At 30.6% G+C, this 22987-nt stretch overlaps 3 protein-coding genes across 3 annotated transcripts; 1 reads left to right on the top strand and 2 right to left on the bottom strand.

The window, feature by feature from the left end:
• Positions 1–21: 21 nt before the first annotated feature.
• Positions 22–3330, bottom strand: LOC127256014 (probable protein phosphatase 2C 22). Its single transcript, XM_051281844.1, has 4 exons — positions 2923–3330; positions 2058–2264; positions 1082–1293; positions 22–860 (listed from the first exon to the last, which is right to left on the bottom strand). The coding sequence occupies exons 1-4, from the start codon at positions 3100–3102 to the stop codon at positions 296–298; spliced, it is 1164 nt and encodes a 387-aa protein (XP_051137801.1). The 5' UTR covers positions 3103–3330; the 3' UTR covers positions 22–295.
• A 10772-nt stretch (positions 3331–14102) lies between these two features.
• On the top strand, positions 14103–15036 carry LOC127256015 (protein CHLOROPLAST VESICULATION). The gene is made up of 2 exons (XM_051281845.1): positions 14103–14509; positions 14614–15036. The coding sequence occupies exons 1-2, from the start codon at positions 14412–14414 to the stop codon at positions 14954–14956; spliced, it is 441 nt and encodes a 146-aa protein (XP_051137802.1). The 5' UTR covers positions 14103–14411; the 3' UTR covers positions 14957–15036.
• Positions 15037–17056: 2020 nt separating this feature from the next.
• Positions 17057–19366, bottom strand: LOC127256012 (cytochrome P450 71D13-like). Its single transcript, XM_051281841.1, has 2 exons — positions 18458–19366; positions 17057–17802 (listed from the first exon to the last, which is right to left on the bottom strand). Exons 1-2 carry the CDS (start codon positions 19352–19354, stop codon positions 17191–17193), a joined length of 1509 nt encoding a protein of 502 aa, XP_051137798.1. The 5' UTR covers positions 19355–19366; the 3' UTR covers positions 17057–17190.
• Between the last annotated feature and the right edge of the window lie 3621 nt (positions 19367–22987).

Below are 22987 nucleotides of genomic sequence, written 5' to 3'. Positions count from 1 at the left end.
TCATAACATGTAGGTTATACAAGCACAAAATATACCCCAAATTAAAGCTGGTCAATAGTAGTAACATCTAAGTTCGAAAGACAGGGAATCCTAACCAGAGACATAATTAGCAGAATACAAGAACAAGAAGAAAGTAAAAAATGTGGTGGCGCCGCATATGTTACAACTAGAAACTACATCTCCTCTCAATGACAAGCAAGAATGGATAGATAAAGGTTGGGAAAATTAGTAACAAATTGATAGCTATGACAAACAGAGGATAAAAGAGTTTACAAGCCTTCATCGCATCACCATCTCAGTTGTTTAAGTCATTCAAGAAGCTCTGTAATTCCTTCAGCCCTTCAGCAGAAATGCTCCGGTGTACTCTTCCTCGTGGGGCGACCAAGTTGGGAGGTGGATGTGGCTGGAAGCACACAACCACAACTGATAAGTTGTCCCCACTCTTTCGTTTCAAAGCCTCATTGACGAGATCCTTGCTGCACATCACTGGATCATTGTGCTCCTGCAGCCTCCTACGAGCAAAGTCCACAGCATTTTGGCTCATGAAGACATCCCATAGCCCATCACAGCCAAGGATTAGGAACTCGTCATCTTTGGTAAGTCTTGTGCTCATGACTTCCGGGTCTGCAGTTAGGGGGCCGCCATCAGGACCTTTCAATCCTTCCATATGCCAGTCTCCTAAAGCACGGGCTACATTAAGCTGTCCATTGAGATAACCATCGTACACGTAACCACCAGAGGCTTCAATTCGTCTCTTTTCCTTCAACGAAACAGGTTTATGATCTCTTGACATCTCAATTGCTTTGCCCCGACGGGAAAGGACGGCTCTGCAATCTCCAGCATTGGCCACCACCAGTGAGCTGTGTAGAGAGATTAGATTATTAGAAACTATATTAACCAACTCTCATGGGAGAAATACTTTTTCTTGGAAGAGTCTAATTTCCTGATATTAGTAGCAAGAGAGCTTTGGATTGCAAAATTGTACAAACCAAAAACCTAAGGCTTTGTTTATTTGTGTTTTCAACACTTCTTCGCACTATGAAATCCACAGAAAAAACTTGGACAAATACAGTGCACTGACCTTCCCATTACAATAGCAGCCAAAGCAGTAGTACCAGAAGCAAGATCTGCATCCAAGGTGCAGGCTTCTGCAAAAGCAGTATCTGTCTGTAAAAATGCTGATGCAATAACTCGCTCAATATCCTGGGAGAAACCTTCACCCTCAAAAATGAACCTTGGTAAATGGTAGCCTGCAAAGTCTGCAGCATGCTTTCCTCCATGTCCATCAAACACCTGAGCCGGATTAAAGATTTGAGTTAAGGGGGGAAACACAATATATTGAGTAGCTAATTGTCTAGCAAAATAATTGACAGATTCATCAAGGGAACATCCAAAATTTTCTCAGTTCTGTTGACATTAATTTACACACTAACTTGACCATTTAACTAGCAGCATTGAGCTTCTCAAACGCATGAAACTCGAATCTACTGACATACATATACACACAGACACATAATGGCTACTCATGACAAATTTTATCTGAAGTGTTATAAGATTTATCTGACAAATAAATGAATGAATCTGAAACATTAAAAAACACAGCTAAAAAACACAGCTACGAAAAACCATGCACAATCAAAATCCAATTTAGAATGCAACAAGAAACTATAAAACATTATGTATGCATATAAAATATTTCCCAGTTGAAGAACAGTTGATTTCTTTATTCAATACTCATTTTTAAATTATTTAGTAGAGGCCTCTGCAATCAAGGAATACAGCACAAAATGTTTTCAAGACAATGTAGAAACCCATAGATTCCCTATCAAATCCAAACACTGTGGTTCTGACATCAGGTTTATTTAGATGTATTCATACTAGTTATAAGCAAACTACAGAAGAAAAAGAGACATTAAATACCAGACTATGGCCAGATCTATAGTTCAAATAATTATGCAGTCAGGAGTCGGGATTATAAACAACAGTCACAACATGTACATGGAAGCAGGAAAATAAAACATCATGGCGGTGTTAAATGGATTGAAGAGAAGATTTACCCCATAGAATGCACTAGGGCTTTCAGTTGGAATATTAAATCCATAATCATCCATCAAGTTGTCTGTATAAACATGGACATCCTCCATGCTCGAGCGAGAACCAATGTCTGCCCAAGCTCCTGACCGTAGCAGGGGCATGTATTCAGCATCATCATCACGAATAGTCGATGTTGGTTCCGTTGAGATATCTGCGGATCTCACTTTCACCTGCAAAACTCGAGTTAAATTGGAATCCAACTGGCCCATAAAAAATTTACAAATCAAGAACACATATACACCAATAGAAACCAGAAATCAAATATTGTGGTTTCATTGTTAACAATAAAATAAGCAAAGGTATCCCATGCACAGAATTATCAATTAATTATAAGAAAAGTTCACAAATAAAGGCTCCACAAATCTCTTTCCCTGCCAACTGCCAACCATTTTCAGGCAACGATGCTAAAAAAAAGTGACTACTTAAAAATGGCAGAGCAGAAAATCCGTCATAAATGAATGAAATATTTAGTTTAGAAATATAAAGTGATTGAGCACTTGCAGAGTCAAACATTCCATGACTCGTTGCTTTAACTAAGAGTGCTTTATTTTAACAATATATTCTGACACTATAACCCCATCTTGTTGCCCAACTAGCATTTAAAGTTCTGCATACAATTTAAGTGATAACAAATCTGGCATTTAAAGTTTTGCACTCAATCTCACTTTCAAACTCCCTTGCATCGATACTAAGTTAATGCCCTTTAAAACCTAGCTAATGCTCAGATTTATAGTCCCAAACAACAATAACATCATACACATGCGATTCTCGCATCTTCTAAACAACGTAGACCAGAATCGAGGAAGGAGTAAAATCAGAATTAATTACCAAAGATGGGTGTCGAACAAGGGTTCTGGTAGACAAAGGCGGCGTGCCGTCAGAGGTCACGCAGTGTCGGCAGTCCCCTCTGCCGCCCAGCGAGTTCGGAATCGGCGGGCGTCCATTGCCAGAGCTGCAATCTTCTCGGTCACCTTCCACATTGTTCATTCTAACGCTGCCTCCCTCCATTACAAATCTGTATCATTACTCCAATCGATTCGGGACTTGTGAATTCAAACCTCGAAAACAGTGAACAACAAGAAAAAAGAAAACAATTGCAATGAAACCAATCCACCCCAGTAGGGCTTTAAAATTGAGGAATCTTGGTAAGTAGGGTTCCGATTTGGGGATTAGGGTTTTATAAGGAAGGAAAATTAAGATCGAGGAAATTAATTCTACGAGTCGGTTCTGAGGAACTCTGCCGTAGAAATCTTTTAGAAATTTATTTATTTTTATTTTTAAAATTCAAAACGGTGTGACGTGTAACGGTGTCGTTTTTGGAGATGGACATGTGTACTTATTAAGGTCATTTTTTGAATTTAGAGTTTTGAATATAATTTTGCGGAGACCCAGGAGCTCAAGGCCAGACATATTTATTGTGTAGGACCCACAACATTATGTGTGTGATCGCCTCAGATCGGGTTTTGTGCACCTTCGGGTCCTGGAGCTTTGAAGAATCGATATTACTAAAATGGCCACATCAATGGCTAATTTTAGTAAGAGGAGCTATTGTTACTAAAAGTTAGTAAAAAGTTTAAATTAAAATAATTCAATGATATGAGATAAATAGGTAGCCTAACATATTTTGAATGTAAAATTAATTTTTAATATAATATTTAAAAAAGGAATGTTAGATTTGATATATTTGTAAAAAAAATTGTTAAATAGTTATATTATAATGAAATCCGGAAAATTTGGATAGAAAATAATATATATGTTGGGTTTTTTTTATTACAAATAAAATTGATCAAAATCGGTAATATAATAAAAATTATAATACGAAATAATTGTATTATAATGAAATTCATCTAATTAAAATGAATGTTTATATAAGGGTGTGTTCATTTGTAGGATTTTGTCAAAATTCTATTATTCATCCAAAATTTTCTCTCAAAAAATATCAAATTAAACACCTATTTTTTATTTTTTATATTATACTAAAAATTAATTTTATATTCAAAACCTCACATCAACTCCTATTTATATCACATCATACAACTATTCAAATTTAAAATTTTTACTATTCAAATCTCAATCCAAAATACAAACCCCCCCAAACAAACACACTTAGAATACAGTATTTGAGGTAATATTGTGGAATTAGTGGAGATTGTAAAGTTACATATTGGAATGTATAAACATTTAATATTATATTTTGAATGTTTATTCTAAAATAGATTTTCTTTCTTTCTATGTTATATTCTTTAAAATTTTTTACTTTATTTATTAATGATAATTATTTAAAAAAATTACTCTATTCGTCTTAATTCAAAAAATATCATTTTTTTATCTGTTTTATTTCAAATTATTTTCTTCTATTTAAAAAAAAAAAGAAATCATACATTAAAATCAAAATACTCTTAATTTTTACTTAAATTACAAATATATCGTTACATATACAATTATTTTATATAGAAAATCAAAAGGCAAAAATATCAATAACACTTACATATTTTCGCTAACTAATAAAATATTATTATTTCTTAATTTACTACAAAATTCCAAAATACTTATTTTATTCGGGACAAATGGAATATTTGGTTATGATTTGAATTAAAATTTTAATATGATATTTTTGTAAAAAAATAGCTTATATTTATTAAAAATAGTATATATTTGGATATGAAATTAAAGGAAAAAAAATCTAACATTGAGAATTAATTTAAAATATTTTTTTTTTTACGTGAAATATAAAAAAATTTATTATTAATATAAATGAGAATTATAACATCTAAAATATTGTTGGGGAAAACAAACCCTAAGAAAATGTGTTCTTGTAGATAGAAATTTTCCGAACTTACTATGCCGCCATTGTTAATAGTAAATTGAGCGTCGAACTTTTCGCTAAGAAATAAAATTTAAAGGCTAAATGAGTAGATATTGACAACTTCAAAACATATAATTATAGCCCGATTTGCACAACCGTAAAGTATTTGAGCAAATTGATTATTTTACTGGCAGTATTTTACCTACGATTGTTCGTCACTTTAAGCGGTTCTACTGTTGAGACGTAAGCACACATTGATGGTCACCTCTAACCGATTGAGTCATGAGTCGACGCATTGTGCGTTCATTTTGGGGTGTTGGATCCAGATCCGTCTTCATCATATTGATTACGTCTTTCGGTTGTATGTATTCATGCATGACAGTGGATAACGCAATATACTAGTACAAACATTAATTGGTACTAGATTTAATACTTGGATCGGTGTTATTTTTTGTATATTAAACTTATCGTATGACGTTTCTATTACAATATATTCATTCATCGAATTGTTTCCTACTTTCTTTAATAGCTTTGAATCGGTTTGTTGCGCCGATTCTATTTTTGGTTATCCATCGACATGCAATCGTGCTAAATTCCAAAATTGTTACGTTGCTATGATGTGAAGGGAAAAAAAAAAAAAATCACTACACAATGCATCCGACGTTTTACTTCATATGTTTTTATTTTAATTAAGAAAAACTATATAATTTACGCTACTTTTTATTTTGTACTTCTAATTTAAATTTTATTTTATTTACTATATTAAATATTCATATCCTAACTTTTATTACCTATCAAATAAATACAGCAACGGCTACAATGTTGAATTTTAAATTCAGCACGATGTTCAAAAAAACATAGTGTGCTTTCTGATAGCACACAATATTATTACAGACAATACATTGTATATGTTAATACTTCATCCGTCCCAAAAAATTGTCTTGTTTTTTCATTTTTGTCCGTCCCAAAATAATTGTTCTGTTTACTTATTTATTAACTGTGGTCTCCATTTTATAACAAACTTATTTCTACTTTTCCAAACTATTCCTAATTATTACTCTAACTTACTTTTTAAAATCTCTAAAAAAAACAGGGGCATTTTAGTCTTTTACATTCTATTTTATATCCACTTTCAATTAATATTACTCCCTCAGTCCCATATTTATCTATCTGTTTAACTTTTTTACGGAGTTTTATAAATATTAGTATTATATTTAGATGTAGTAGAAATAAAGGTAAAGACTAAACTAATCTTATTAGTATTGTATGATATAAAGGTAATAACATTTGTGTAATATATTGTAAATTAAAATAATATTTGTAATGTTAGTAGATAGTGCCGTTAATAAAAAAAATAGATACTTTGTTAAAGGACGGACCAAAATAGAAAAATATATAAATTGTTCAGGGACGAAGGAAGTATTATTTCTTAATTCTCGTGCCAACTCCCAACAAGATGTCTCTTTTGGGACGGAAGGAGTATAGTACATACAACATATGCTATAATCTTATACAATACAAATAACAGTTGATTTTAACGAATGATATATTCTTCTACAGTATACATATAGTAATTATAAACAAATAACACATGTCTTTATTACAATGTGTTATTTGTATATATTATGGATGCTCACATTGCTTAATTTTTTAAATCAACACCATAATCATTCCCAATAAATACACATCAAAACTTCTAAAATTTAAACAAACCTACTGACTTAAAAGTATACAACTTTGCAAAACTTTTTTAAAATTCAAATCTAAACCAAATATTCTCAAACTTTTCCTAAGGAAACACACCTATAATTTTATTTTTTTTAAATCCAAAGTTTATATCTAGAAGAAGCCAAGGTTGTTTTTGTTCTGTGAGATTTGGAAATGAAAAGATTTTTATGTGAAGCAGAAGAAATTGTGTAAAAAATATAAAAATAATGATTATATGTAATGTAATTCCTCCGTATCGCGAGAGATGAGCCTTTTTGCTAGGGATACGATATTTTAGATAGTATATATTAGTAAGTTATTAATAATAAGTTATAATATTATTATATTATTTTTTATATGAATAGTATTGTTGGTAGTTTAAATATTTAGAATTATATCTCAATAAAATATATGCAATATGAATATCATTTTGTGTATAAATAAATTTTATATAATACAAATAAATAAAAAATATATATTTAGTTATTTATAATTAACATAAAATTAATTTTATAAACAATGACAAGTTATAAATATATATATAAATGTTTATTTATTGAAGGAAAGATAGAAATAAAAAAGTTTTGAATGGCTCCTATATCTAATAAATTAAAAATTAAATTAATTAATATTTATTAAATATATTTTAGATGAATAAATTTATTAAAAATAGAACTAAGTCAATCTTTACGGACAAAAAAAAAAATGTATCATTTGTTACTATTACCGGATGTAAGGAATATTAATGTGTAGGAGATAATAATAATAGAAAGAACAAAGTCCAAATCTTTCCACCTAATAATAATAATAATAATAATAATAATAATAATAATACCCAAGATATGCTCTAATAAATTGTAATATCAGCATAATTTCAAAATACTCATTTTAGCCAGATAAATAGATATTTTTATTAATATATTTTAGGGTAAACTGTTTTTTTAGTCCCGTAACTGAACCTTTTATCATTTTAGTCCCGTAAGTGAAGCATGTCGCAAACTAGTCCCATAAGTGAAAAATTTTCGCTATTTTAATCCTGCGGCGCCGGAGACGCCCACGTGGCTCGCCGGAGGTGACGTGTCCGCCAGGTGTCCTGCCAAGTCAGCGACACCTGGCGGACATGTGGATTTTTTTTTTCATTTTTTTATTTATTTTTATTTCTTTTTAATTGGACTAAATAAAAAAATTAAAAATACAAATAAAATTAAAAATAAATTTAAAAAAAATTTAAAAAAAAAATCCACGTGTCCGCCAGGTCAGCGACACGTGGCGGACACGTCACCTCCGGCGAGCCACGCGAGCGTCTCCGGCGCCGGAGGACTAAAACAGCGAAAAATTTTCACTTATAGGACTAGTTTGCGACATGCTCCACTTACGAGACTAAAAAAACAGTTTACCCTATATTTTATTTTAAATTAAATAACTAATGTTCAGTATTTATCGTGGGTCTTTTCTCTTTATATTACATTTTCATTTTTAAAATATGCAACTCTTAAATCAAAACTTAAATCCAATACTTTGACTCAATTACTATTTGTATTGTAAAAAATAAAGGAATATTGAACATTCAAACCTTTAGACATTGTTCAGTCTCCAAGGGCTTTTTTTTTTTAAAGTGTATGTATTTATTATACTCTTTATAAATTTTAAAATAAAATATACCAATCAAAATATCTGATTCATCCAAAAATTTACCTATGACACGTTCAAAGAATAAAGGCGGCGAATTACATATTATAAATAAATAAATAAAAATTTAAAAAAAAAAAAAGAGTTTTAGTTGCAAAGAGTTTGGAAAATTAACAAAAAAGATTAGGTGGGAGAAGGGATAAAAAGTTCCCACTTAATTATAACCATAATCTCTATTTATAAGTGTTGAGCCATGAGAATAAAAAAAATATATTATTATATTAACATTGCACTCTTTTGAATAATTTTAATAATTTAAAAATACTTTCAAACTCTATTAAATCTATACAATATTTTTTATAATAGCTACTTTTGTACATATTCATCCACACACACAAAATCATCTGCTTCTATTTTTTTTTTGCTTCTTCTATTTTTGGCATATGCTTATTTTAGCGTGTGTTTGTTTAGGGATTGGATTTTAAATCCACTATTCATTCTATTTTTTCCTCCAAAAACATCAAATCAAACATCTATTTTTTATTTTTTATATTATACTAAAAAATCAATTTTACATTCAAAACATCACATCAACATCTATTTATATCACATCATACAACTATTCAAATTCAAAATTTTTACTATTCAAATCGCAACTCAAAATCCAAATCCCCAAACAAACAAGTGAATCCAAATGGGCCATAATTTATTTACAACCATGAAAATTAAAAATTAAGATTTGGGCCCATAGAGTGGAGGTGGGCACCGAAATGCGAAGCGGGCCGATTGCACGGTGGGTTGTCAGTCTAGTGGGGTTTTGGGCTAGAGGTGAGCAGGTCGGGTGCCACAACTTTAATTATAATTTACTGAAAATATCAATTATAAAATATAAATAAAAATAAAAATTATGAATAATTTTATAAACAATAATTAATTTACAGAAATAAAATAAAAAAATAAAAACAAATTAAAATTAAAACGAAAAAGACACGAGAGCAGTACCTCGTCAGTCTTTCATGCGTGTTCCTGTTACTACTAATCCAAGATCCAATAGGCTATATTCTCTCGAAATCAAATTAACATCGAAGAAAACTTAAAGAAAACTTTGATTTATTACGGAAGCAACAGTTCAAACTCAGTTTACCCTAATATCAAACCAACCGACATCAATCACACATCCAAGACCCAACTACAAACGACACGCCACGGAAACGCAACAAACACACAAACCCGAACCCTTATCTACGGAAACACAATCGATTTCAAGCCTATCACACCGCGAACAGCATATACATCGCGAGACACACATAAAGGCACAAATCGATTAAACCAAACCGTAGAAACACCGAGGGAAGAGGCGCGCATCAACGGGGAAGAGGAACTCCCAACTCGCCGGACAGATTCACCGGAGAAGGCAGACGCGATGACGAAGGAATCGCCTAGGGCATGAGAGAAGAATCGCGAGAAGGTTCTGTTATGTATCGTATGTTCTGGAATGAAGTGTGAACCGGTTCAATGGATCAGCCTATATATATAGGACAGAACAGACCAGCGGTCCAGACCGGTTCAAACCGGTCCAGCCCGGATCAAAGCCAGGCAGCTTGCGAACCGACGAGTCTCTCAAAAGATTGGGTCGGGTAGTGGGTTGCCGGGTCCGGGCTTCAATTTGGGCGGGTTGGTTGTGTGCATTCTAGGCCTCAATTATCACGGGCCAAAATATATAACAAATCTCCTTTTAAACTGCGCACTCAATACACAAATTAGTATAGTTTGGATGGCACAATACAGGACTATACTAACCAACAGCCTAATCAACCAAGAATGTAACAGGTTGACATCGGAAAAGATTCTAATAGACAGTCAAACAACTGTTGCGGAGCTAGGAGTGGGTAACGAATAGCTTATCCCTCTATTTTTGAAGTAGTAACTGTTTTGTGTTCTACTTGTGTTGTTTGCTATCTCTTTTTGGGTTGTGCAGTAACTGATTTGTGTGTTACTTGCCTAATTGTCAAATCTATTTTGGTGAAGCCTTGGTTGTGAAAATAGATTGTTGAACAATTGATGCTTTGCCTTATTTCTGATTGTATTGCCTTTGGTCGGTTTTAGATTTAAAAGATTTTTCAATTATTTTGAAAGTTTGTTAAAATCTTTTAAGAATTGTAAAACAACCATTGTTCTTGGTTTTGAAATTGTTTGGAACCGCCACTGTTTTGGTTAAATTTGAGAAAATCATAGCTGGTTTGATTGAGAATTGTTAAAATCAAAACTGTTTTTTATTAAAATCAGTTAAGTTGAGTTGCTGTATTTTCTCTTTGTACTTGTACCATTCTTTCTTGTGCTTTATATCCCGTGAGTATATTAAGTGGTCTGTTTTTCCCATTGGCTAATCCCTTATCTCGAAAGAGAAATAGGTTTTCTGTATTTTCCCTTGTTGTTTTTTGTAGGAAAAATTGTTGCTGTGCTTCGAGGGTAAATTCTAAATCCCTTGCCTATTGTGTGCAATTTTCTGTGGTTGTTTGCTTTTGGTTTGATTGTGTTTGTTTTTTAAACAAACTGTTTTTCCAAAAATCTTTCAAAACAAACTGTTTTCCGAAGCTGATTTAGCAAGTAAGTGTGTTAGCCAATATGACAGTTCTTGAGGGAAAGTTAGGGGATATATTTGCTGTTAGGTCTAATTGTTTACCTATGTTAGAAAATGAATGGTTGATTGATTCGGCTTGTTCTTATCACATGACTCCATTAAGATCAATTTTCTGTGAATACAAAATGTTAGAAAATTGCACTGTTGTTATGGCTAATAATCATGTGTGCAATGTGCTTGGAATTGGTAGCATAAATTTGAAATTTAATTCTGGTTTTGTATTGAAATTAAATAATGTGAGGCATGTTCCAGAATTGTCAAGTAATATGTTGTCTTGTGCATTCTTAGCCGAATTAGGTCTTGAGGGTAAATGGGGGCCTGATTTTATGAAAGTTATAAAAGGATCTTTAGTTGTTTTTAAAGCTGAAAGGAAAAATAATTTCTATGTGACCCAAGCTGATCCTATGATTATGCCTGCTTGTTCCATTAATTCTATTTCTGAAAATAAAATGTTTTTGTGGCATAAAAGGTTAGGTCATTTAAGCAATAGAGGTTTAGAAATATTGCAAAAATCTGGATATTTTGGCAATGATATGTTTTCAGCTGTGCAATATTGTGAAAATTGTGTTGATAATAAACAAACTAAAGTCCATTTTTCCTTACCCCATGTTGAAAAACGTGAATGCTCTAAATATATCTTGGAATATATATATTGTGATTTGTGGGGTCCCTCTTGTGAGTCCACTTTTGGTGGTTCTAGATATTTTTTAACCATTGTTGATGATTTTTCAAGAAAAACTTGGGTTTTCTTAATGAAAAATAAATCTGAAGTTTTTGGGTTTTTTAAGAATTGGAAAATTCAAGTTGAAACTGAAACGGGCAGAAAAATGAAATGTCTTCAAACTGAAAATAGTTTAAACTTTTGTAACACCTGGTTTGATAACTTTTGTGTGCAAAATAGTATTAAAATGATTAAAACAGTCCCCATGGCACCCCAATTCAATGGGGTGGCCGAGAGGATGAGCTGGACCCTTTTGGAAAGGGTTAGAAATCTTTTGACTTCATCCGGCTTACCCGAAATGTTTTGGGGTGAAGCTGTAGTTACAGCAACATATTTGATAAATAGATCACCCTCTATCCCCCTTAAAGGTGTATGTCCCGAAAGTAAATGGTTGGGTAGAAGAGTCGACATTTCTAATGTTCGTGTATTTGGGTGTTCTGCTTTAATACATGTTTGCAATGATGGTTTTGATTTGAAAACTGAAAATTGTGTTTTCTTAGGTTATGGTGTTATGGGGTATAGATTGTGGCTTTGTTCTAGACCCGGATTTAAAACTATTTTTAGAAATAATGTGACATTCAATGAATGTGAAATGCCATGTTTGAATGTAGAAAAATCTGAATTTGAATATGTTGTTTCTGATTTTAGTGAAATAAACACTGATTGTTATAATACTCGAAATAAGGTGGAGCATGATAAAGTTGAGATAGAAGAGGGAGAAAATGAACACTTTAATTCTAATTTTTGTTCTGTCAAACAGCAGATTAGGAGTGAATCTGAAAGTATACAATTTGATAATTCTAAAATTGTTGATATGGATTCTGAAATTGATTCTTGTGTTTGTTCTGCTGCTGAAACACAAACTGTTTTTAAAAACAGAAAAGTTGATGTTGAGGACAAAAATGTTTCTGTATTTTGTGCTAAGCCTGCTGTAATTCATGAATTTAATTTTGAAGAAATGCAGTCTTGTGATGTAAATACAGTTGATACTGATTGTGAATCAGAAAATGTGCATTTTGATGATTTAAATAATGCTGATACTGATTCTGAATGTGCACTGAATGTGCAATTTGTTGCTGAAATGCATGTTGTAAGTGAAGAAGTATGTTCTTGTGATGATAAACCTCTTAATATTGATCTTGAATCTGAAATTCGTGCTAAATCTGTTGATACTGTGCAAATTGATGTTGAATTTGATTATGAGGTTGAAAAGAATAACACTGATTTTCTTTGCAAGTCTTTTGAAAGTCAAAAAGTTGTTGTTGATTACAAATATGTGCAGTTTTGTGAAATACATGTAGATAATACTTGTTGTGAATCAGATTGTGTGCATTATGACATTTTAGTTAATGCTGATATGATTTCTGATTCTGTTTTGTGTGTGAAAACTGCTGCTGAGCAACACTTTGATTCTTTAAACGAAAATGTTGTTATTGCTGATTTTGACAATTGTGGTCAAAATATGGTGGAGTTAGATAGAAACAGTGAAACTGAAATCTTTGTTGATGATTTTCAAATTGGTGTTGCTGCTGGGCAGCATATTAAGGAAAATTTTGAAAATTCAGTTTCTGAAATTGAAAGCAATGTTGGAACTGATTTAAATGAGAAAGATGAGATTGAAAATTACCTATTTGTTAGAGATGGAGTTAGGAAGAGTCCTATATTGTTCTCTATGTTTGGTAATTTGAAGTTATCTTCTTTAGCTTGTTGTATGTTTGATGACTTACATGTGAATGAACCTATGATTGTTAGGGAGACAAGTAATTCTTGGTATAAGTGTCAATGTTTTGAAGCTTTAAAAGAAGATATGAACTCATTACTTAAGAATGAAAATTTGAATGTAGTTCCTAAACATTATGATTGCTTTGGTGGTGATTTGTTATCATTGATTGTAAATGATATGTGCTCTAGAAAGCTTGCTGTTTTTCGTGTTTGTATATTGTGTGATGCATGTTCTTGTTGTAAGACACAATTACAATGTTTAGTAGCTTTGTTAATTGTTGAATTTGAGTATAATCCTATTGGTGAAGATACAATGCTTTGGAAAGTTGATATGTTTGTATCTTGTGTGAAAATTGTATGCTTTGATACATTTGATTAGCCGGTGCTACTTGTGTGTAGCTGTAGGTTTTATTATGTATCATATTAGGTTTTCATATTGTCTTAAACCTAACTTGATTTCAATTTTCTTTGTGCAGGAGAGTAATTCAACAATAGGCTAAAATGAACTGTTTTTTAACATGAACTAAAATATAAGGAAGCAATGAAAGTTCGGACCGTGATGACACCCGAGAAAACAATCTTCCACGCCCAAAATAAGGTGGAGATTTGTTATATATTTTGGCCCGTGATAATTGAGGCCTAGAATGCACACAACCAACCCGCCCAATTATCACGGGCCAAAATATATAACAGTTCCAATTGTCTTTCTCATTCTTCTTTCTTGTTCAGTTTCTTCTTCTTCTTCTCCTCTAGTGTGCATAATATTTAGTAGTAATAAACAAAAATAAAATAAATAAATATCAGGATCCGAATGAAAACAAAATAACCAAATTGGAACGTGTACTGCAACTTCTTCTTCCTCCATGTACAAAAAGAAAAAGGAAAGTACATCTTTCCACTCCAATCAAACCAGAGGAGAGGACGACTTACAAGACATCAAGCAAATTCAATTCTTGTCTGTTTAAACCTCAAAGCCCCTTTCTTTTTTACCTATTCCTGTATATATACGTCTCTAATTCTAATTCTAATTCTATCTAAATATTTTCAAGAAGAAGAAGAAGGGGATTCAGGATTCTAGTCTGTTTACAGGAATGGCGTTTTCAACAATCTATTGCTCCCTCAATCTTTCGTCTCCTCCTTCTCCTTCCAATCCCACACCACCAATTCCAACATCGTCACAACTACCAAGGTAATCATTAATGGTTCTACAGATCATGCAATTGATTTTAAAAAATTAAGTTTATAGAAGTGATTCTTATTGTGACAATTCGTCGAACACTTGGTGGGTGACAGTTCTCAAATTTGGGAAGGGAAATGGAAGAGCGGGTGTTTAGTAGGGCTGACCTGCTGCGCGATAATCGGTCTCGAAATTGGAAGTTTCGGAGCTCAGGAAAGCGCCGCGGCGGCGACTGATTTGCAGTCGGAGTCGGCGAGGATCGTGAGAGTGCAGAGGTGGAGCGACCGACGGGGTTGCCAGCCATGGCGGGCCAATTCGCTCGAGACCATCGTCCCTGAGAATCTCCCCCGGCCGTCGGCGCGGCGGCGATGGGAGGCCACCGGATTCCATCAGGCTGCGCCGCCGCTGCCTGCACCGGTGCCGGCGGGATTTGGGGCCAAAAGTTGCTTCAATTTGTAGTATGAAATTGGAACGACGTCGATTTGTTATGTACAGTAAAATTTAAATTTTTAATAAATATATTGTAACGTTTCCAATAAGTTTAAAAAATATATATATATAGGAATAAGTTGAAAATATGAATCTACATATTAATTACAGTAACAGTGATAGTAAAATATTTTAAATGATTTGATTTGGAAATATTTTCATTTTCTTTTTAGTTTGAAGTATTTTTAATTAAAATAATATTAGTGATTTATTGTTTGTATGATCTAACTCAAGATATTTTAAGTAATTGACTAAATTGAATAATGTATGTTACGTCCCGATGAAAATACTTATAATAAAAATATTAGTACACATGCGTACGTACAAGATGCAGTACATGCAGTACAAAAATAAAAACAAATAAATCAATGAAAGTGTTGAATTTTTTGGATTTTTTTAAATTTAATTAATTATGTTATGAAAAAATCGATAATTTTCCTATTTTTATATTTTCAATGTTCAATATATATTTATATTAATAAATAGTTGAGATTAAATTATGATTTGAATTTTTGTTTGTACTATTTTAATTTGATTTTTTTTTTTTTGAATTTGTTGAATTTTACAAGAGAATAGAATATATCAATATTATATATATTCAAATTTCTTATTAGATTATTTTTTATTATTTATTTATTTATTTATTTTCATTTTTTGAGTAAACGAAGTTTCATTTTTTAAAATATAATATGAATAGTTTATTTTTATTTGAATTTTGTATTTTAATATAAATAATATTAATACAATATTTGATTAAAATGTATAAATTTTTACTAAAAATAATAAAAATAATAACAACTGAGAATGTGTTTTTTTAGTCTGTTTGGAAAAAATTGGATTTGAATTTGATTTTTATTTAAAAATTTAGATATGTTTGAATTTTTGTATTTATTTTGTATATATGTTGGTTTAGATTGGAGGGTTTTGATAAGTAATAAATATAATAATATAAATGTGTATTAATTTGTATAATTTAATTATAAATTTATATTATATTTACATATATATTTTAAATTTTTATTTATTTATATTATAAAAAAATTTATTCTCTACGAAATCACGTATTCTCTCCATCTCGTAATAAGGGTGGCGTTTGCTTTTTGCAAGTAGATTATAAATATTAGTATTATAATAGATTGTAGTGAAAATGACGAAAATACCCCTATTAGTATTGTGTAAATAAAAGTAACGGCATTTGTGTAATATAATGTAAGTTGAAAGGGTATTTATTATGTTAGGTATGTAGTACAGTGACTAACTTAGGAAATAGTAACCTTGTTTTGGAACAAACGAAAATAGAAAATGACAACCTTTCAATGGGATGGATGGAGGAAGTATATATTTATATATTTTATTAAACTATAATTATTATAAAAATTTTAATTTCAATTTATAATTTTAACAAATAAAAAATATATATATATAAAATAAAAAAATAAAAAAAAATAAAAATAAAAAAAAAAAAAAAGCAGCCTGCAGTTAACTAAAAGACATCATTTGGCGACATGTCTGCCCTGAATTCCCATATTAAAAAAATCAAATCAAACATCAAAAGAACATGATCAATATATAATATTCTCTCCTTCCAAAAATTATGGTCTTGCTGTGTTGAACATGATATTTAAAAAATATTTGGTAAAAAGTAGTAATAATTGTATAATAATAATAAAAAAAATAGAGATAGTTTTATAATGATATAATTATTTATGAAAACGATACTATTATTTTGGTACGGACAAATATGGTAAACAAGACTATTATATTAGAACGGAGAGAGTAGTTTGTTTGGTTTATATTTTGTATGTAGGTGTATAAAATAATTTCACTTAATATTTTTACGTGAAAAAATAATACTTCCACATACCATGTTCATGTTGCCGTTCCTGCCCGTCTCACATTCCAAGTCACCTTTCTTTTTTAAAAAATGATTACACTTTAATCTCATTTTAAAATTTTTAATTTATTTATTTTTTAATTTTAATTAAACTAATTAATTATCTTAATCTTAATTTATAATTATTTATATCATAAGATAATTATTTTTACTAATACATTCTTAATTATCTACTAATTACACCCTCCTAAAATACACTGTATACAATGTAGCAGATACAATATACAGGCGGAGAGAGTATATTTTATTAAAAATTAAATTTAAAACACAAAATACAAGAAAATTGACTAAAAGAATAGAGCCTTATATGTCAAGAACTATTATAAGGTGTCGGAATTAAGAAAAGACCATTCTTCCTCGACACAACAATTCCGTTTCCCTCGGTCATGTCTATATCATCAGGTGTCTTTCCGTCGGGCATTTTCCAGTCGAAATGAAACAATAATTGAGCCAACGGAAATTCAATATTCGCCAATCCAAAATTAATCCCGGGACACATCCTTCTTCCACTCCCGAATGGAACAAACTCAAAATTATTTCCAAAGAAATCTATCGAACTATTTTCAAATCTTTCGGGTTGGAAAGCTTCAGGATGTTGCCAATACGCCGGATCTCTTCCAATTGACCATACGTTGATTAGTACCTTATATTTTTCGGGAATTATATATTCATCGACTACGCACTCATTTCTGGTTGCTCTGAATATTATTGGGACCGGAGGATGCAACCTTAAAGTTTCCTTAATTATTAGTTTCAAGTATTTTAGTCCGATAATATCGCTTTCTTGTATTGTCTTTTTTCCCTTGAAGGCTTCTCTAACTTCTACTTGGGCCTTTGCCATTGCCGACGGATTTCTCATCAACTCTGCCATGGCCCAATCGATAGTTGTCGAGGATGTGTCCGTACCACCGGAAAACATATCCTACACATTTGGAAACATTAATTATGTTGTTTTGCATTTGATATTTATTGCTTGCAATAAATAATAAATTTGTATAAAAATTAATAATATTTTATTATTAATGTAAAAACGCATTTAGAATATATATATATATATATATATAATTTTGAATGAAAAGTAGGCATCAACACTAGTCATTTTCAAGATATTTTGAAAAGATATAATTGCGTGTTAATTGGGAGTTTTTGAAGAATTTTTATTATAGTTCAAAAAAGAGAAATTCTTCAAAAATAACAAATTAAATTTTGTATATAATAAAAAATAAAATAAAATTAATTTAAAATATCACATTAAACAATTAGTTTGATTCAAAAGTTTTTTTATTAAAAAATCAATTTAAAACTCAAACCCCGAACACACACCCATTATATATTACTCCATTTATCATACTAAAAGTGTCTCTGTGAACATAGATACTGGAATTTAGATAAATTATAATTAGTAAGTAATTAATAAATTACTCCGCGTGAAATTATAAATAAAAATTAAGATAATTTTAATTAAAATTAAAAAAATTATAAATTATAAAATTTAAAATGTCATTATAATGTATAATTATATATTTTTTATAAAAAATAAATAAATTATTATTATTATTATCAAGAAAACGACTTACAAGAATAACGGCTTTGATATGATCATCGGTGATCGGAAACTGCAGGTCGCCGGAGTCCTTAACCCTAACCAAAACGTCGACGATGTCTTCCCCACCAAACTCCCCACTCCGCCGCCGTCTGTGTTCCTCCAATATCCCATCAAGAACGCCGTCGATCTTCCCCTGCAGCCGCCTCAGCCGCCGCTCGTTCCAGCTAAGGACCCTCGCCGCCGCGCTCAACGCCGGAAAAATATCCGGCAGCTCCAGCCCCACCGCCATCGTCAGCGCCGTATCGATCATCCCCAGCAGCTCGTCGCGGCCGCCGACGGCGCGCCCGAACGCCACCCTGCTCACGACGGAGCTCGTCAGCCGGAAAATCCTATCCGACACGTCGACCGCCGGCGATTCTCCGGCGGCGGACGAGGCAAAAATAGATTCAACGAAACGGGCAACCTCGTCCTCCCGAATCCGACAGAACGATCGGACGTTCTTGGAGCTGAGCATTTCGATGATGCAGATTTTTCGCATCTGCCGCCAGTAGCCGCCGTAGGGGCTGGAGACGATGTCGGAGTTGTTGTAGCAGAGGATTCGGATTCCGATGCTGTCCGGCCGGTCGGCGCAGGCCGGGTCCTGGACTTTGAGGAGCTCTCCGGCGAGCGGCGGGGAGGAGATTAGGACGGCGGGGACTTGTCCGAGGTGGAGGTGTAAGATGGGGCCGTACTTCCGGGCGAGGCCGGCGAGGGCGCGGTGGGGGAGTTTTCCGGCGAGGTGGGGGATGTGGCCGATCAGCGGCAGGCGCGGCGGGGTTGGGGGTAATTTGGTAATTTGACTGCGATGTGGAAATGTGAATGTGATGATGGTTAGTAGGAGGATTGTTAGAGGGGGAAGAAGAAATAGAATATCGATCGTCGTCGCCATTGTTGGATTGGATTGAAGGTTTGGTATCTCGGTATTTGTATTTATATTTATAGCACAAAATATATGTTTTTTCAAATTTAATGTGATATTTTTTTAAAAAAAAAATAACGTCGAAATTTTTAAAATTTGTTATTTAAACAAAGTTATAAGTTTTTGTTTAGACAACAACATATTTGGATGTTCGGAACTATTTTAATTTTCAAAAAAATATTATATCAAATATTTTTCGTATAAAATATTACATCAAATACTAAAGTTGCGATCTTTTTAAATTTTATCATGTTTTTACTATTGAGATTTTTTTATATCCAAAAACATCGTATCAAATAATTATTATTATTTTTTTATATTATACTACAAATTTATTTTACATTCACAATATCGCATCAATATCAATTTATATCGTACCAAATAATTATTCAAATTTAACTATTTATTAAAAATCTAAAGTCAAAATCTCAAACCCACGGACAAACACACCTTTAACTATTATCAAATTTTTCAAAATTTTAATGCTCGCAATATTCATTTTTATCTAATTTTTTATTACAATATTTTTACAGTATATATTTGTAATATCCAATTATAAGTATTTTTTTTAAAAAAAAAAAACAACCTAAGTCAGAAATTAAGTTTTGTGTGTTTTTGCTATTTAGGTTTTAATTTTGATTTTATTATATTCATATTTATAATATTAAATTAAATAATTATTTTTATTTATTATATTATATTAAATTTTAATTATATTAAAAATATCGCATCAATATATATTAACATCAAATCAAACAACTATTTTTATAATAATTTTACTATTAAAAATTCAAATTCAAATTCAAAATCAAAATCTTACAAATAAATTTATTTTTTTCTATAAAATAGAACTATTATTACATAAAATTTCTTAAATTTCATAAAATAAAATAAAAAGCAAATAATGTGTTTAGTCTTGAAAAGAAAAAGAATTATTCACTCCGTCCCATTGAAATGTTATTATTTTCTATTTTTGTCTGTCTCAAAACAAGGTTACCATTTCCTAATTTAATAATTGTACTACCTACATAGTATAATAAATATTCTTTCAACTTACATTATATTACATAAATATCGTTACTTTTATATTACACTGATCTAGTAGAGATATTTTTATTTTTTTTTATTATAATTTAATATTCCCTCCGTCCAGCTAGAAAGTATACACGTTTTTATTTTGGGACGTCCAATTACAAAGTAAACATTTCATTAAATACCTTACTTTTTTTCACAAATACCCCTACTTTACATCACATCATTACTTTTATACCAAAAAGCAAGGGCAAAAATGTCATTACACTACCTTTAACTACCCACTATAATTAAAATATAATTATTTCTTAAACACCGTGCCAAAAGTAATTGTATATTTTTTTTGTGAATAAAGAAAATATAATATTAATATTAAAAAATATGCGTAATGACACATTTTCAATAGGACCGAAGGAGTATAAAGGAGTGAGTCATAACTTGTAGCCTTAAAATTTTGACTTTGTAACTAACTGTCAGCATGGGTTTGAATTTGATGAATCAACCCATATCTAGTTATAACGTATATTGTCAACTCTCCACAATAATAGTAACTATGAAATATTTAAATACAAATAAAACTTGGCAATTTAAAATGTACGATAAATTGGTATTAATGCATATTTTGTTTGTATTATTTTAAAATAAATAAATCTTGAATATTATATTTTGCATAATATACAATTGTATATAATATTCAAAAATACAATAAAACAAATCGTGAAAAGTTTTTTTTTTTTTTTGTGTTTTTTAAATATAAAACTCTTGAAATTTAATAATTATTTGAATAAGTTGAATGAAAAATATTTAATACTTCCATGAATTTTACAAAGTAATATAAAATTATTATAAATAAACAAAAAATATATATATTGGAGAAATTGACACAAAACACAATCAAAAAAATTCCAAAAATATTTTGGCATGTTTTGACTTGAAAAAAAAAAAATACTATGAAATACATCTTTCTATTTAAAATATTATATAAAAAATTCTTTATATTATTTAAAATATTATATACAACTATTTATTTATACTTCTAATTCATAAAAAAGGAAAGAACCAGACTTATTTCTTACAGTTATAAGCCCAAATCAAACAATAATGTGGCCCAATCAAGACCGATCCGGCCCATGTAGCAGCTCATGGAGGAGGTCAGCTCGTGGATGTAGTAAAATAGTTAAACATAAAATTATTTGTAGATTGAGCGGAAAATTTGTTTGATAGAATCTAAAATATAAAATTTTATTCAAAAAGTGGATAACAATATCCAAGATGATATTAGCATCATTCCACATTATCAGATTCAGATCATATCTTAAACGAGGCCGAAAAATCCTACGAGTAAATTAATTCCGATAGGGTCTTCTCGAAAAAGTCGTCGGTGGCGATTTTTTACAACAATATCATATCACATGCATATTATTACTTTATTCGTCCCGTTTACGGTGTACATGTTGCCATTGACATATAATTAAGTATAGTTAGTAAATAATTAAAAATATATTATACAAATAATTATAAATTAAAATAATTAATTAATCTAACTAAAATTTAAAATAAAATTAAAGTGTGTAATTTTTATTTTTTATTTTTAAAAAGACATAAAATGTGAAAAGAAAAACGATAAAGTAAATGTGGATATGAAGCAGAGAATATTTCTATTTACTACTCTAAAGGGGCATTTGGTATGGATAATGGAATTGCAAAGAAATGAGAATAAAAAATAGAATGGAGAAAAATAAAATTGAGCAAGGAATGAAAATAAATTCTTCTATTCGGTAAAAAAAAATTATAGATATATGAATGGATGAAATAAGAATAATAATTAATCGGATAAAAAAAAAAAGTTTTAACGAATGAAAATTTATAAAAAATATTTGTTGTGATTACTTTTTTTAAAAAATTATAAAACATATACGATATTTTTTAAAATTATATTTTAGTACAAACACTTTCAAACACAAATAAAAAAAATATATAATATGATGCTAAAGTATAAATATTTATAAAAAAATAAAATATTTTTTAAATAATTATTTTACAATTAAACAACCATAAAAAAGAAATGTAGGAAGCAGATAAATAAATACTCCCTCTGTCCACAAACTAATGTCCTATTTTTCTATTTGGGACGTCCAACAACTATTGTCCTATTTCATTTTTTAAACACAAATTTTACATTTTTACATTTCGTTTATTTATTACTTTTTATCTCTACTATACAATCAAGGACAAATTTGTCAATTTATAACAAAAAGATCTTAAAAATTTTTTATAAATATACTTTATAACAATAAAAATTGGACAGAGTGAATATTATATAAAAAAAAATTAAATCAAGTCTTTATTTCAAATCAATTTAGAACAGCAACAAAACCAAACCCGATAGTAAATTCAAAACTTTTGCCGGTCCATATATTTGACCATAACCATTAGCCGTCAATATTTGACATGTTTGACCGTAAAGATTTAGTCAATGCATGGGCAGCCACCCCAATGCTATACTTCTATTTTCTTTTATTTGTTGGTTCATTTTATATTACTCCCTCCGTCTCAGACACTGTGTCTGCT

This window comes from Andrographis paniculata, unplaced genomic scaffold, assembly GCF_009805555.1.
Source record: "Andrographis paniculata isolate CXL003 unplaced genomic scaffold, ASM980555v1 Contig54END, whole genome shotgun sequence".
NCBI lineage: Eukaryota > Viridiplantae > Streptophyta > Magnoliopsida > Lamiales > Acanthaceae > Andrographis > Andrographis paniculata.
The sequence above is the reverse complement of the archived record's forward strand: the minus strand, read 5'-3'. Positions and strand labels throughout refer to the sequence as shown.

Excerpts from the sequence above, each read along its gene's own strand:
- LOC127256012 (XM_051281841.1), bottom strand. The coding sequence starts at position 19,354 with ATGGCGACGACGATCGATATTCTATTTCTTCTTCCCCCTCTAACAATC. Across the intron at positions 17,803-18,457 it reads ATATCAAAGCCGTTATTCTT|GATATGTTTTCCGGTGGTAC; the intron begins GTAAGTCGTTTT and ends CCAAATGTGTAG.
- LOC127256014 (XM_051281844.1), bottom strand. The coding sequence starts at position 3,102 with ATGGAGGGAGGCAGCGTTAGAATGAACAATGTGGAAGGTGACCGAGAA. Across the intron at positions 2,265-2,922 it reads TTGTTCGACACCCATCTTTG|GTGAAAGTGAGATCCGCAGA; the intron begins GTAATTAATTCT and ends CGAGTTTTGCAG. Across the intron at positions 1,294-2,057 it reads GCCCTAGTGCATTCTATGGG|GTGTTTGATGGACATGGAGG; the intron begins GTAAATCTTCTC and ends AATCCGGCTCAG.
- LOC127256015 (XM_051281845.1), top strand. The coding sequence starts at position 14,412 with ATGGCGTTTTCAACAATCTATTGCTCCCTCAATCTTTCGTCTCCTCCT. Across the intron at positions 14,510-14,613 it reads ACATCGTCACAACTACCAAG|TTCTCAAATTTGGGAAGGGA; the intron begins GTAATCATTAAT and ends GGTGGGTGACAG.